The sequence below is a fragment of the Triturus cristatus genome, chromosome 7, assembly GCF_964204655.1.
Source record: "Triturus cristatus chromosome 7, aTriCri1.1, whole genome shotgun sequence".
Lineage (NCBI taxonomy): Eukaryota > Metazoa > Chordata > Amphibia > Caudata > Salamandridae > Triturus > Triturus cristatus.
Window position 1 is genome coordinate 826,044,103 of NC_140590.1, and position 16,262 is coordinate 826,060,364.

At 43.2% G+C, this 16,262-nt stretch overlaps 1 protein-coding gene across 5 annotated transcripts in view; it reads left to right on the forward strand.

The window, feature by feature from the left end:
* The window catches only part of TBC1D9B (TBC1 domain family member 9B), a 194,201-nt gene that overhangs the window by 123,918 nt on the left and 54,021 nt on the right, over positions 1 to 16,262 (forward strand). For all 5 annotated transcript variants that reach the window (XM_085617747.1, XM_085617748.1, XM_085617749.1 and 2 more), the window contains one exon: positions 16,084 to 16,213. In XM_085617747.1, coding sequence (XP_085473873.1) covers positions 16,084 to 16,213 — 130 coding nt within the window. The remainder of the gene's footprint in view (positions 1 to 16,083; positions 16,214 to 16,262) is intronic.

Genomic DNA, 16,262 nt, shown 5'->3' on the forward strand with positions numbered 1-16,262 from the left:
CTTACTGTCCAGAGTACCTGCACAGTGCTTGCATTACATGCATTGAAGCAGAGCTGAGAGGTGCAGGTGCTCTTTCTTCCACATTAAAGAAGTGTGGGTACTCCGTACCGGACAGCACCTGCCCATTTAAAGCACGTGTAACACGGCCCACGATGCTGGATGCTTGTGAAACAGTGCGGTCTGGAGGGGGGCTCACGGTGCCAGAGTAAGATTTTATAGAGAGTAAGAAATTGAGAGTGAACGTGAACATTTAAGAGCAAGATTTAAAATGGGATTCAGAGTAGGAATTGAGACCGAGCATACAAAATCAAGAGTGAGTGCAAGAGACTGAAAAGCAAGACTCAAAATTGTAAGAATTTGAAAGAGTGAGCAGAATAAATTGAGCAAGAGTAAGAAATAGAGAGTGGGAATAAGAAATGGAGAGCGAAAGAAATTGGTAGCAGGAAATTGAAAGTCAGTGACTTGTTGGAGAGTCTAAAATTGAGATTTAGAAATAGAGTAAGAAATTGAGACTGAATGAGTAAAAAATCGAGTGTAAGATCTAGTGAGTGAAAGTAAGAAATTGAGAGTGGGAGTAAGAACAAAGTGGTAAATCTATATGCAAATTTTACATTATCATGTGGTAACACTACATCAGTACCATGCAATTGGAAGTTGAACCCAAAAGAATGGGGAATTACAATGCGGAACAGGATTTACAGATTTTAAAACCAGAATTAATTGAGCAGATGGTAAATGAGTGCAGAAGCACCTGAGTTGGGCAAAGGGTGGGGGTGGAGGGACTCATAATCTGGGCTCTGTGAGGTACCCAAATAAGGCTAGTGCCAATGTCTCTAGGATGCCACAAAACCATTTATGAAGCCCACCTCATGCAGCCTAGGTAGAGTTTTGTAGTTGCACCAATGAGAAGGTACTTGGGCTGTCTCCTCCTGATGGGAGAAAGTCGTGAACATGAATAAAGAAATACAGATTTAAGAACGAAGCTGTCCAATTAAGAGGTGCATTTTTGGTATGTAAAGGAGGAATTTCAAATTAGACGTGACTGGGGATCCTACCTGCCGGGAATATTCCTCGACAATCTGTCGCGATAGAGACAAGTACACAATAAAAAAATTAATTCCACATTTGTAAATCGCAAACTTATCACCCCTAAGGGTATCCAGGCGCTGGGGAGCCGTCGGGGAGATTAAGTGAGCTATTGCCCAGTCACATGATGCTGAGCTGCCGCCGGGGATCGAACCGGATCCCTGCGCTCCGGAGTCAGCTGCTCTGGCTGCTGCGCCACACCTCTCACACAAACATGGACTCTTATTTGCCTAGCGGAGAGAGCGATCTATACATTGAGAGCATATATCCAGCAGACACGTGTTGGCCCAACAGAAATTGGGATGTAATCGGATACTGGATGCAAAACATTTTACCAGCATTTACCAGATCCACTCAGTCACCTTAGTGAAAGAGGGAAGACAAAGGTTGATGCCAAGTAAACTATGCATGCGAGTGAGTGCCCAGTGTCGACGAGTGACGGCTTGACCTGTTCCAGATTTCAGGGGCACCGACATGGTCTACTTGTACATAAAATGAATCTGAAAGAGGTTCAGTCACATAGTTTGCTAATCTGGCATAGAGTCGACCTCGTAGACCAGCACTGACAACACTTTTCTGGGCCTGGAATTAAACCTGCTCCCCGGACATGCACTGACTTAGTCAGTGCTGGAATTGAAAGCAAAAGGTGAAGTCATAAGCAGTAGAGTCTGACTACTAACTTTGTTTCAATTTATTTCTGTGTTTATGGGAGATTATGTAACTAGAAGTTCTTTAAGTGCTCTGAGCATTCTGAACTAATATGGTGTTCTACTAGTAAGCAAAACCTTTTGTGCATTATTTCAATTGTAAATTTATTGCACACACAGTCTTAGAACATTAAGACACTGTCTCTTTAATGCGTCAGTAAGACGTTTAAATGGGTGCGTTTCACCGCATCACCGACGTTCGTGCGGAGTTAGGAAACACGAGAAAGCAATCCGGTAAGATCGCGAGTACCTTGCTGTATTTGCAAGTTTAAATCCCAAGAGCGTAGCGTCACCTAGCGTCTTGGCACAGTTAGAAAACACCCGGTAACTTTGTGTGCACCTCACAATGTTTTGCATGTTTACGCCACTATCACGTAGTGCCTCGATAGCTCGGTTGGATTATTTCCAGAGTTTGGTGGAAAGTTCAGTGTACCCTTGAGCCTCGGCACGCCATTATCAGAAACCGCTCATTTACACATACATCTATCAGTGTCAATATCGACCAGAGTAACTGCATGTTATTATTCAGTTGCTTCACTTTTCACAATGGGTTTATTCATTTTATTTCATTGGCAAGAATGGTTTCAGGCTTCATTAAGAGTGACACTTTAAGCTATTTTTGTGTTATGGACTGGAAGTTGAACTGCCTTCTGTTTCCTTTATATTATAGCAATGTAGTTTGACCCGAAATGCATTGGGTTTTGGAAAATGTAATGGAGTAATACATTCTACGAACATAATACTTGATGATTACATTGGACGAATTTGCATGGTGCTTAATGCATTTGAATGACCAATAAATCATTTAACTAATTAACTAAACTCGCCAAAGAGTGGAAATTTTGGAAATTGCAAATCTAAATCAGTGGATAGCAATCATATGTTAATGAAATTGTGCTCCCACCAGCAAGAAGGGTTGTCCCCTTTTGCACACTTGCCTGGCTATCCTGTCTTTGCCTGGCTGTTGACTGTGCCTGCTACCTTTTGTCTCTTTGTACAACACACTCTGCCTGCTGTTTTACCTGTCCCCTGTCTCTGCCTGCCACTATCCATCTGTCTCCTTTCCTGTCACTGCCTCTCTCCATGCTCTCTTCTGCTCTTCCTGTCTATTGTCTCCCTTTCACATCCATTTGTCTCCCTTCCTGCTTCTGTCGCTCTCCTATGGTCTCTTTTCATGGCTGTTGATTGCCTGGCGTGGATTTCTCCTTAACTCACTCTATTCATGACACTAATATTCCCCTATCTCATTTTATCTGTTTGTCTGTATCTCACTATCTTTCGCTCTTCGCGCTGTCGGCCCCATTCCTCTCTTTCGATCTCTGTCCTCCCCTCATCCCACAATTACTTATGGGCGCGAAGTACAGAGAGGTAGGGATGTGGCGACCCTAGATAGAACTGTGGCATCAGCATACAGAACCATATTCAGCTTGCCAAATCAAACCTCTCCAGCCCAACTCAGGCTGGAATTTGGAGGACAGAAGCAGTCTTTGGCAAGACAAGGTGCATATATAATGACTTGGGATAAAGTCCGTAAGGCAAATGAAGGAACCCTAAACAGCTACTTATGGTCAGAATTAGAACGGTATCCGGCATCGCCAGCTGCCAAATACTTGAAAAGCAGCCTAGTGAATCTAGGGTTACAGGAGCTGTGGAATACCCCTATCAATCACACTACGATCAAAAGAATAGTAAAGAGAACAATAAAACATCTTTCATGGATTGAAGATAAAGCGTGTGTTGCAAAGAGGTCACATGGGTGGATCATCCTAAACTCCTACTCCAAACAAGGCCACCAGAGTTACCTTGACCTCGGCTACTCACGTCATATAAAATTGAAGTTCCTCAAATACAGACTAGGCGTGTTACCGTGCACACGCCACTTTCCGCAGTGGCTGAGGGTTAATGGGGGTTCCCTCTGTCGCCTATGTGGCAAGGCGTCTGAAGACATGGAACATTTGTTGTGCTCCTGCGAGAAGCTGTTGGAGGAAAGGAAACGGTTACTGAAATACCACATCAACCACCGTGGAATACGCTCACGAAGACAGGCAGTTCTTGCCTGTTTTACACCTAGTGACCCGCAGTTGAACTGTAGCCTGGTGAAGTTTTTGAAGGTGATAGAAACAAAGATGCAGAAAATTGACGTACCGTCATATTCTTAGAGGCTCTTAAATTAAGCAGATCCCTATTTACATTGTATCAATTATGGAAGGTGGAAGAAGAGTAAATACTGGAATTTGTCCCCTTGCCAGAAAACACAGAGGACATATAGAACAATACGTTTACTATTTTAACTCTATCAACATATAAAATCTTATGAACTTTTAAAAGGAATTAAAAATACAGTTACTACGTGAATGTAATTTTATTAAGTGATGAATAATGTATTGTGTACACATTAGTGTTTTTTTATTATTTTTTTTAAAGGATGAATTGAAATGGTTTTAATTAACTATGCTAATAAACTATTACTTACTTACCCTCATCCCATTCCTGTTTTATCGTGTGGCTTTCGGTGATCTGATGCCTGCCTCTCTGCTCCACTTTCTCATCCTCTGTCTGCCTACAGTGGATGGCTCTCCTTTTCCTCTCACCTGTTAGTCCCCCAGGGCCTGCTGTTAGTATGCTGTGCTCTTCTCTCTCCCAGGGCTCCATGGGATTAGCTGTCGGACCCCCCTCCCTTATGTGGCTTCTCCCCCTGTATTAACATATCTTTCTCCTCTTGCACTGTCCCTCCTTTCCCTACACAGATCTCCTAATTTACTTTCATCAGTCGATCCCTTTCACCATCTTCCTCTCCCACGGTCTCCCTGTTGAACATCCATTCCAACCCCGCCTCCATTAATGTGTGTTTCCTTTCTCTCAGCAATCTGCTCGATCCACTATTCCCCGGTCTCAACCACTCCCTTGGATCGCAGCGCACCCTCTAGTGTCCCTTCCCTTGTCCTCTCCTCTGAACCTCAAGCCTCCAGAGGAAACCAGGTCCTCTCCTTTATTCTCGACCCTCGACTCGGCCTCACTCTTTGACGTTACTGTCCCTATTCTTATGTTGCCGTTCCGACACGCTCGTTGTTGCTCCTTCCTTGGAACTAGTTAGAAAGCAAAATCCATCTGTCAGGTGTGAAAATGCAGCACAAGTAAAAGTGTGAGGGGCCAAAGACACAAAAAGCCTGAAATGCTCAGGAGTAATTGAAATTAGGTCAGAATAAACATGCAACTACTGATTAAGACGCTCATTTAGACTCCAATGAAAACAAGCATTTGCAATGCAATAGGTCTCGCAGTTACGCGAGTTTGAGCTATTGACATTGTAAATAACAATGCCTTTTATTTGTTTTTAAAAAGAAAACAAAAATAAAAGGCATTGTTATTTGCAATGTCAAAACTCAAACTCGCATCAATGCGAGACCTATTGCATTGTAAATGCTTGTTGTTAAATGGTGTAAATCCATTCAGTAGTTGCTGAGCAATGTAAAAAAACATGTAAGATGTACAACTGAGTCAGCGGAGGATCCGCGACCTCTCCCGATCTCATGCCTGAGATCTGATTGGCTGCCAACAGTTCAAACCAGGAAGTGTTGGCAGCCATCTTGTGACATGGTTTAACCGAGTCACAAGAAAAAATTTTAAGAAAAGGGGGCAGGGTAGAAACACCCAGACACTATAGGCCGCTTGGTGGGGTCTCACAGGGACTCCCCAGTGCCAAAAAACCATTAAAAGAAAATTGCGGCTTCAGTGCGACACACCCAACTCCCAGCGAAATAAAAAAAAAAGAAATGAAGCGCAGGCCCCTGCGCTGACTTAATTTTAGCCCCCCCGTGGGCCAGGTCCCAGGGCAAGTTTTATAGTTATGCGGGGGGTGCGGGGGTGCAAAGCTTTATAATGTGATGCGGGGAGCCCGCACAGCCCACCGCAGTCCCAGGGACCGCACCCTCCCTGGGGTTAATTATGACAACACGGTAACCCGCAGCCCCGGGTAACGCCACCTCCCTGGGGCTAAATTGAATAGCAATGCGTGGGGGGCTCCGGCCTCCTCATGCAGCCCCAGAGACCGCCACCTCCCCGGTGCAAGTCTTTAAAATTACATAGGGGGCAGCGTGGCTCCCGGGACCACCACCACCTCCTCCCCGGGGCTTATTTAACAAAGGGGGGTTGTGTTACCCCTTGGTGCAGCCCTAGATGGCCCTGGGGACTGCCACCCCCCAGGGCCGTCTCCAGCAATGTCTCGGGGTGCCCACCCCCGGGACATAGCAGTGCTCCCGCCATGCCATAGTAAACTCCGCTCTGCTTTCCACAAGTGAGAGCAGAAACTGCTCTTGCTTGTTGAAAGCAGAGCATGTCTGTTTCCCTGCCCGCTGTCAAGCGAGCAGGGAAACAGACATTGCTTTGCAAAGCAATACCGGCTCCCACAGGAGGCGGGGAGCCGGTAGGGACTGCGGGGGCCTTCAGGCTACCCACGCAGCCTCCAACAAAGTGGCCAGGCACCAGCGTATGGGGGACCCCTTGGCCGATATCTGCCTGGGGAGGGGGGACGAAATATTAAGGCCTGGCCTGGGGATGTGGTACATGGGGCTGAAATCTGGCTCGGGAGGGGGCCACTGTGGAAATCTCTTTCCTCCATTGTAGAACTTGGTGATATAATGGATTGGCATCACAGGGAAGTTCTAGGGAAGCCAGTCAGTTGGAGAAGCTGGAGGTCACTGTACAGCAATGAAGATGTACCTATGAATAAAACCAGTTATTACCTACAAACCACTGGGAGCGTGGTTACTACAGTTTTTGGCGATGAGCGATCTCCCCAAGGGGCAGAATATTGAGTGACCTTCACCCCTGGAAAAGCAGCTCGGTGACGTGTCCTACGAATGAATTTTGACCTATGGAACCGTGAGTTACAGCTATTTCAATTTGTTTGTGCGATAAATTAAATACCCAAGATAAACCTATTACCTTTACCAGTCATCTCTGGACAAAATCTGAACATACAGACTCTTTACCTACTGGAATAGCGTTGTTGTGAACATTTAAAAGAAAAAGAAAAACGCAGCGTGCAGCACATTCATTTCACCAGCGTTTTATAATTTATTCAGAGTAAACAGGCATTTCTTGGGGCATTTTACATGTTATCTCAACGTACGTCGTTTTGTGGATGTACCGTTGGTTGTGAGCTCGAGTCACAGAGAACGTGTATGCCGCCATTGCATTGTGCTGACGGCGCGAGTGGATGCCCGGCCAGCAAGTGTGTGCACGAGAAACTGACAGTGGCTCACGAAGTTTGAGGTTTTATCCTTGAGGGAATAAAATTGTGGAAGTGCCACGAGCAGTAAATGCGGTGAGCCACATGAGCATCGCATGAGTGTATGCGCAAGTTGAAACTATCTCCAGTCCTTTGAGGAGCAGTGTACGCGCGATTGAAAAGCTGTTACAACGTGGAATTAGAAGCTGTGATCACACGCATTGAGCGTATGAAGTATTACAAGGAAAGATAACAAAGGTCTTACTGAAGAATAACGTGCATGCTTGTCCTCTTCACTACGGAAGCTCTGTTCTTCTACAAGGCATCATTATAACGTGTGACGTGAACACGCAGCTTCCTGAACACGTGATTTTCCTTACATTTCTCAACTGTCTGCACAAATAGAGAATTTGTCAGTCTGTGTGAAGATTATTCTGCATTAGTGAAACGAAATTACCACTGTTAAAGGAGGAATACATCTGCAGTGTTATTATTTTAAATAATTATTTTAAATTATTTTAAATTATTTTTTTGAATTATTTTGGTTCATTGTTAGAACTTATTTTTTGATTTAGTTGTGGTAGTTTGTTGTTTTTATCTTCTTATTGCAGGTATGACAGAACAGAGCATGGCTGCTCTGCCTTGTTGTTTGCCTCTTCCTGGAGAACCAAGCATCCCTTGGAAAAGGTGGAAAAATATTTTTAACACCTATATGTTAGCTATTAGTGGGGACCAATCTGGACCGTTGAGAAGGCAAGCAATATTGCTACATTAGGGACAGAAGGAAGAAGAATATATGATCTTCCTGAAGTGTCTTTGAGAGTTGGTAATGGTCAACCTGTAAATGTGTATGACATGCCATTGCAAATGCTGGAGAAGCATTTTACTCCCAAACTTAGTGTCATTTTTGAAAGACACAAATTATTTTGTCGAACACAAGCTCATGATGAAGAAATTACGAGCTATGTTGCGACATTGCATGGTCTGGCAGTAACGTGCAAATTTCATGGTCTAATGGAATCTTTGATTCGCGATCAAATTGTGAAATGTACCAGAGACAAGAACGTCAAAGAAAGACTTTTATCCTTGGATCCTACATTGGACGAAGCAGTGCAGATTGCCAGGAGCATGGAACACACTGCTGTTTGGATGAATGAGATTGACATGGGGAAATTAACAGTAAAATCTCAGGAAAGAGGTTGTTGCGCTGGATGTACAAGAAATTAAGATGAAAAAGTCTACTAAAGGAGAAGAACCCTGTGTATCCAATACAAAGAATGCACCCAATGTAATTGAAAAAAGAAAGATCATGTGTTACAGGTGTGATTGCCCTGGGCATATGGCTTCTAGTTTTGCATGTGGGGCAAGGAACATGACATGTAGGTTATGTGATAAAGGATATTTAGCTAAAATGTGCAGGTTTAAGGTACAAAATCCAAGTGTAATAGAGAATCTTGGAGAGGTTCAAGAACAAATTATGCTATCTGTTGATGAATGTGGTATGTCTAACCATAGTCACAAGGTACTCATCAATGAGAATAGAAGTATACAAATGGAGAGTGTAGGAAAACTTGAAAAACCCCATTGTGATATTACCTTTGGCAATACTCAAATCAAAGTATTGGTAGATTCAGGTAGTCTATTCACTCTAATATCTAAGGATATTTATGAGAAGGATCTAAAAAAAGATATGAAGAAACTGCAGCAACCCGATATAAAAGCGATGGGTTACGGTCTGAAGAGAATTAACGTTGTGGGAATGGAATGTATGGATATATTTTTCAAGAATAACAGTGTACATGGGGATGGCGTCATCAAAAAGACCTTAACATTATCCTTGATCCAGATGGTCAAGAACCGGTGATGGTGGTAGAAACTATGCAAGTGTCTAAGTTGCCTGTATTAGATGTTGATTTGGAATGGGGAAAGTAATTGATGCTATCATTTCCGCATGTCTTAACTGATGATTTGGGTATGCTGAAGAAATTCACTCACCGCATCATTTTGAAGAAAGATGCTGTTCCAGTGGTGCATAGGTTAGACCTATACCATTGTTAATGAGAGAGCCGCTTCAGAAGGAGCTTGACAAATTGTTAGTGTGTAAGATTATTGAGCCCATCAAATCCTTTGAATGGCTCGCTCTAATTGTCATTGCTCCCAAGGAGGGCAACAAGATTAGTCTCTGCATAGATTTGAGAGATTTAAACAAGAATATATGGGTCGATCGTCAACCACTCTCCAATATAGCGGGAATGTTAAGTGTGATGGGGGGATGGAAAAATGTTCAGTGTTTAGACAGGTCTGCGGCCTACCACCAGGTGAATCTGCATCCAGAATCACGGCCCCTGACTTCCTTTGTCACACCGCTGGGGTCTTTCTGCTGTTGTCGAATGCCATTTGGATTGGCTTCAGCCTCCGCGGTGTTCCAGAGGATTATGCAAAATATATTTCAGGGGAAGCAAGGGGTCTGGTGTTTCAAGGACGACATTATGTTGGTGGGTAGGTCCTTTAATGATCCGGATTAATTGTTGTTTGAAGTCCTGAGAAGAATTGCTGAGCATGGATTAACTATAAAAAAGGAGAAATGTCAACAGAGAGAAACAGGTGAATTATCTTGCTCACGAGATATCCGCCAATGTAATAAGACCAAAAAGAAGTATTATAAAGGCAATTGTTGATGCTCCTCAACCTACCGATAAGGAGTTATTGAAATAGTTTCTTGGTCTTGCAGAGTATTGTTCTAAGTTTGTATCCAATTTATCTGATACTGTTGAACCTATGAGAGCGCTGTTAAAGAAGGGAGTACTGTTTGAGTGGAATTCGGCATTCAAAGATGTTAAGGCATCACAGGTTTGAGCGCCTACTTTAGGTCACTTCGATGTTAATAGGAAAACTATGTTGACAACTGATGCGAGTAACGTGGGGTTGGGCGCTGTGTTGACCCAGAGGGTTGATGATGAGGAGAGAGTGATTGGTTATGCATCGCATCGTCTACAGGGTGCAGAGAGATCATATTCTGCTATTGAAAAGGAAGCCCTGGCTTGTTGTTGGGCATAAATCATTTTAGATGTTATCTATGGGGCATGCCTTTCATTCTTAGGACAGATCACAAGCCATTGTTGCATATTTTTAAAGGTGGTAAGGGTCTTAAAGGTAGTGTGACTCCGCGCATATCTCGATGGTTGTTGTCTGTGATGGATTTGAATTTTTCAATTGACTTCATCAGGGATAAAAGGAATGTCATAGCTGACTGCTTTTCGCGTATGCAAGTTGAAGAAGATATTTCCTTTATGATCGGGGTGGACTCTTTGTCTAATCTTGTTGATGGAGAGTTGCCTTTAAGACAGGAATAGTGGATTGAAGCATTGAGTGCGGATGGAGAGTACATGGAGCTTAAAGGAGCAATACGTAGTGGTTGGGAAAATATTTCAGTCTTAAGTAAAGAGTTGAAACAGTATGTTAAGGTGAAAGATCCGTTGAGTATTCAAGTGGATAAGGTCTTGAGGTGCAACCATATTGTTCCACCAAGAACGTTGAGGGGGAGACTGATTAAGCTTGTACACGAAGGACACTTGGGCAGAAGCACGTTTAAGAGGAGATTGAGGCAGTGTTTTTGGTGGCCTGAAATGGATAGAGAGGTGGAAGAGGTTGTTGGAGATTGTCAGGCATGTAGCGACAGTGGTAAGTGTAGAGTGATCCTTCAACCTCCCCTGGAATGTGTGAAGGTTCCTGATCGACCTTGGGAGAAGTTGGCTATGGATTTGTTGGGTCCCGTTGAAAGATTGGGTGTCAGGAACAGGTTTTTAATTGTTTTGGTAGACTGCCATAGTAAATGGTTTACAGTCAGGCCTGTGGAACACATTACGTCTGTGAAGGTGATTGAGTTTCTAAAAGAGGTGTTCTTGGAGGAAGGGATACCTAAGACTTTGGTCACGGACAACGGGGTACAACTACTATTGTGATGAGGTTTCTTACAGGATTTGGAATCAAGCATGATAGGGTGGCACTATTTAGGCCACAGGCAAACAGATTGGGTGAGAGGGTCAATCGTATCATCGTGGACAACATCCAATTATCCTTGGCTAATGGATTATTGTGGAAGGAAGAACTAGTCAAAATGAATCGGGCCCATAGAGTAACTCCTCATTCGGTTACTGGAGTCTCACCATTTGTGGCTTTGAAAGGTAGAGAGCCTGCAACCAAGGAGTCCCCTGTGTGGTTGCAAAAGAAAGATCAGGTCTGGGCGGATCGTGAACGGATTGCAGCAAAAGTTAAAGAACCTCATGATTGCAACAAGGGAAGTTATGATAGGAGGAAGGGAGTGAAGATTGTTGTAATACAATGTTGTGATTGGGTTGCTGTTAAAAGAATGGGATTTGTTAAGAAAGGAGAGAGCACATTTTCTAAGCCACAAAGTTAATGTGACTTAATCTGTGGTCACATTGGATGACAGAAGAGTGGAGTATGGGTAACCTGTGTAAGTTTAATATTCCAAATTCGACGGAATAAATTGCTGTCTGTTTTCTTGTCAATTAATATTGTGGGGATTTCTTAATCTCTCCATTGTTTATTTATAGTTCTGTACAAATGTTATGTCAAGTATGATATTGTTAATTATCTTTTATAATGCTTACGTTATCAATTGTAATGGATTTCCTTGTAAGGGGGGAAGATGTGTGGAAATCTTTCCTCCATCGTAGAACTTGGTGATGTAATGGAATGGCATCACAGGGAAGTTCTAGGGAAGACAGTCTGTTGGAGAAGCTGGAGGTCACTGTACAGCAATGAAGATGTACTTATGAATAAAACAAGTTATTACCTACAAACCACTGTGAGCGTGATTACTACAGCCATGAGGCCCCCTCCCAGGTACAAAAAAACTAAATGTAATAAAGAACAGGCCCTGTGGCCAAAATTGGCTCAGGGATGGGGGTGGGCCACGCTGCTCTCTTCCTTCTTGAGACAAAAAAAGTCCAGGCCCCTAAAGATGGGGTCTCCCAGGGCCAAAATCGGCCTCCGGAGGGTGGCCACGCAGCCCCGTTGCTTTAAAAAATAAAAAGTTTGGCCCTCTCTTTTTTCATATTAAAAAATATTTTTTTAAAGAGGCAGGCCCTGGGGAATGGGGTACCAAGGGCCCAAAACATTTTTTTAGAAAGCCGGCAACTAGCCGGAGGCCCCACCCCCTTTCTCCACCACTCTGCAAACGTGCCTCATGGTGTGCTGCTGGTTGGGAAATGAAGTCCCCTTGGCTGCTGGGGGTTCTTGAGGGCCCGCAAGACCTCCTGTTACCTCCAGTAAGTCCCACACAGTGGGAATGCAGAGAGGTGGTCTGAAGCCACACCCCCTTTCTCCACCACTCTACAAACAGACCTTTCGGCGCACAGCTGGTGGGGGGATCCACTTGCCTCCTGAGTGCCTCAAGACTAATGTGGACTGCATCCCACAAGCAGCAGTGTGCCAGGTGACACGGTTACAGAGTGGTGGAGAAAGGGTGTGTGGCAGAGCAAAGGTGTGTGGCCTCTGATGACCTCTCAGCAATCCAGCTGTGTGGGTCTTACTGGAGGTAACAGGAGGGCTAGTTGGCCCCCAAGGACCCTCAATAGCCAAGGCGACTTCATACCGCTACTAGTAGTGTGCCAGGAGGTGCGTTTGTAGGGTGGTTAGAGAAGAGGGGGCATGCCCTCCTACCACCAAGTCTCAGCAATCCTGCTGTGTGGAACTTACTGGAGGTAACAGGAGGGGTAGTTGGCCCCCAAGGACGTCCATGGGGCCATCTACCCCGCCTGTTGTCTCCAATAAGTCCCACATAGCGGGAATGCTAAGAGGTCTTTAGAGGCCACGCCCCCTTTCTCCACCATTCTGCAACTGCGGCTACTAGTTAAACCTTGGAAATTCACTGAAAAAAACCCAAAGGTTACAGGGACGTTATAGTTTTGAATTAGCATTTATAAAATCTTATTAATTCACTGATAAAACCAAAGGTTACAGGGACGTTATTGTTAGGCTCAAGTGTCACTTGTACAAAACCAGAGAAATTCAGCCGTTGTAGTTAGTGAGCTAACTATAACTCATGCCCCCACAATGCACTGCTTATGACCTCTCATATTACATCACTCGATCTCCTGGGCAGGGACCTCCGCATATCCTCCGCGGCTCTGAATCCAAATTGGGAAAAATCCCAAACCTCACCTACTCACACACTATACCCCAGCCACGCACTTTCAAAGGCCATGCATAGCATGGAGTTAGAGCCGTCGCCCACGGCCAATGGCTATGTGCAGTGGTGGTTGTGTAAACATAGGGTGATTATATATTACTTTACGTTAAAAAAAATCACAAAAAACAACGGTTACAGGGATGTTGTAGTTAATTTTACGTGTTACCCACACAAAACCATATAAGTTCCGTAGTTATAGTTATACTTCTAGTTATTTTTATCTGAAGAAACAATACCCCGTGCTGTTAAGTAACTTTAGGCCACGAGTTATAGTTTCTTAACATAAGTAGAACTATAAATGCCGAATTCATATGGTTTTGTGTGCGTAAAATGTCAACCTAACTATAATTTCCCTGTAACCTTTGGGTTTTTCTGTGAATTTCTATAAATATATATCTCTATATAGATAATTATTTTCAATGAAAAAGATAAAGGTTAAAATGTCACTTAAAACATAATGTTTTAAACCAACACAACCACTAAAATTCACCAGTTATAGTTATATCGAGTAACTATAACTCAAGCCCTAAAGTAACTGTAACTTGTGCCCCCACCATTCACAGTGTTATCAATGATGTAATTTAAGATGTTGCAGTGAGATTATCAGTGATGTCATACAACATGTCGTAGTGATGCATTATCTTAAGTATTTAATAGGGCATGGAGAGGCTGGTGCGATGGGGGCTAACCTGCCTTCTATAAGTGTTTTTTTTTTTTTTTTTTTTTTTTTTTTTTTTTTTTCTTTTCTATTCAGGACAAAGTAACTATACTCATGCTCCCGCCATGTACAGTTTTCTCATCAATAATTTCATTGCAAATGTTGCAGTGATGTCAATGATGTCGTACAGATGTCATGAGTGATGTAATATGTAGGGTAATTAGCAGTGCATGGTGAGAGCGCGAGTTAGTTACCTTAGGGCAACAGGTATAGTTACTTAATAGAACTATAATTGGTGAATTTTTGTGGTTTTTAGAGTTTAAAATGTAAGTTGTTACTGAACAAGTGTTTTTGAACTACATGTCTGACTCTTTATTTTTTTTACACAGATTGTATTATCACATTTAGGGGGTGAAAAGTGTGAAAATAAAACAAATGTATTTCTGTACTACATTTTACACGCCATAAAACTGAATGGTAAAAATTTCAACATCAAGGATGTCTATCTAACGTGATACATTTGCAACACATAGAATAAAACCAGCCCCTAGATGGCAAGGCAATCCCAGCTGTAGATCAAAAAACTCCGGCCTGGGGAAGGCTTTTGAAAAAAATATAGTTGGTTCTCCTCTGGGTCATGGTTATAATGACCCAGGAGATTATTTGTTTTTTCTAGTGTTGCATAAGTTCCTACAGACTTACCACAACATTAAAAAGATGGTGATGTCCCTCCCGATCACCAAAACACAATCTATGTAAATAGCCCTCCCTGGGCATTATGGGGCATCTGTGGCTAGTCATATAATATTCACTGTGTGCACCTTTTAATATTTGTATGGTTATCCTTTCCCCTGTGGCACCGCAGGAGTCTGCATATTGTTTTTTTATATATATATATATTGCCATGCTATGGGGCACGCCACAGTTCACATGTCACAGCTTTAACCACGTTGGGGGGGGGGGGGGGCTGCGAGGGGAGGCCCGCGAGGGGAGGCCCAAGGCCACTGCAGCCCCGCCGTCCACCAGCAGGAGCCTACATAATTTCTTTATAAGTGGCGTGCCCGGGTGCCCACCTGGGGCATGTTAAACAGGTTTTTACTTTTTTTTTTTAAATAGAGTGTTCCGGTGCCCACCAGGGATACCACACAGAAATTCCCCCATTTGGGGTTGTGGAGTTGTGGACCCAGAAGCCCCTCGGACCCAATTCTGTCAGACCACCCCCCCCCCCCCCCCCCCCGGACAAACCGGACAAATGCCTCTATCAGGATCTATGTATAATGTATAGGAACTTGTTTTCCAAGTATGGTAGCCTGTCTCCCTGTCTCTAATTTCCTTATTACAGGCGACTGTTGATGTAGCTAATCACTTGTAAAAAAAATATATATATTTAGCTGCTCAGCTGTAATACCTTATTACAGTTGACTTTTGACATCATATTGCTTGCTGCCAGAGTCAGCAGCCAGTGTGAAAAACTGGGCACTGAGCATAATTACAGCTGCAGTTTAAACTAGGAAAACCGAAACTGCCTTTTCCTTATGAAATGTTTTTCTAAAAAAACAAAAAAAAAAAAAAAACGATGACCAGCAGAAAGTAGTTGTTTATGGCAACATGTTTATTTCACGGTATAGGTCATTACAGGAAATTAATATCTCTGCATGTTTATTAACAGTTTAAAGCACAGTATTGTATTAACCCAACATACATTAAACTGTATCTGATATTGTTTTGCAAAACTTGCTAATTGCTTTTTGGTGAGTTGAATTTTGCAGTGTAGTTTCTGCTTCTATTCTTCTGATCTGCAGTAAACCTTAACAAGCAAGAAACCAAGGATGTAATCAGTTTTGGTAGTGTGATGGTGTAACCCCTGAATTATTAGGAATAAATTACCCTCTTACCCTCTGCCTTATATTAGAAGGATAGTTCAAGTCACCTTGGAATTCTGTGACGTACTAAAAGAACTGATCACAAACCTTCTTGATGACTTGCAGTAGCCTTATAATCTATGGCTGGGCATATTTATCCCTTCTATGACATTGTCCCCTTCACAGTTATGCATGTGTCCAAATGCTTTCTCGACTTCAAAATGCATTGTGCACTTGAGAGATAGCAATCAAAGATTGTGTGGTGTTGAGTGCACTGAATCATGGTTTTGATTCTAACCTTGTTTTTTCATTCTCTCAAACAGGTACCTTGATAATGTTGTGAACCGGCAAAGCGTCTCCCCTCCTATTCCACACCTGCATGCTCTGCTCACCAGCGGTGATGAGCCACCACCAGAGATTGACATCTTTGAACTCATCAAGGCCTCCTATGAGGTGAGCACAAGAGGGTGAGATGAGCAAAACGGACGCAGTGTGAGATACT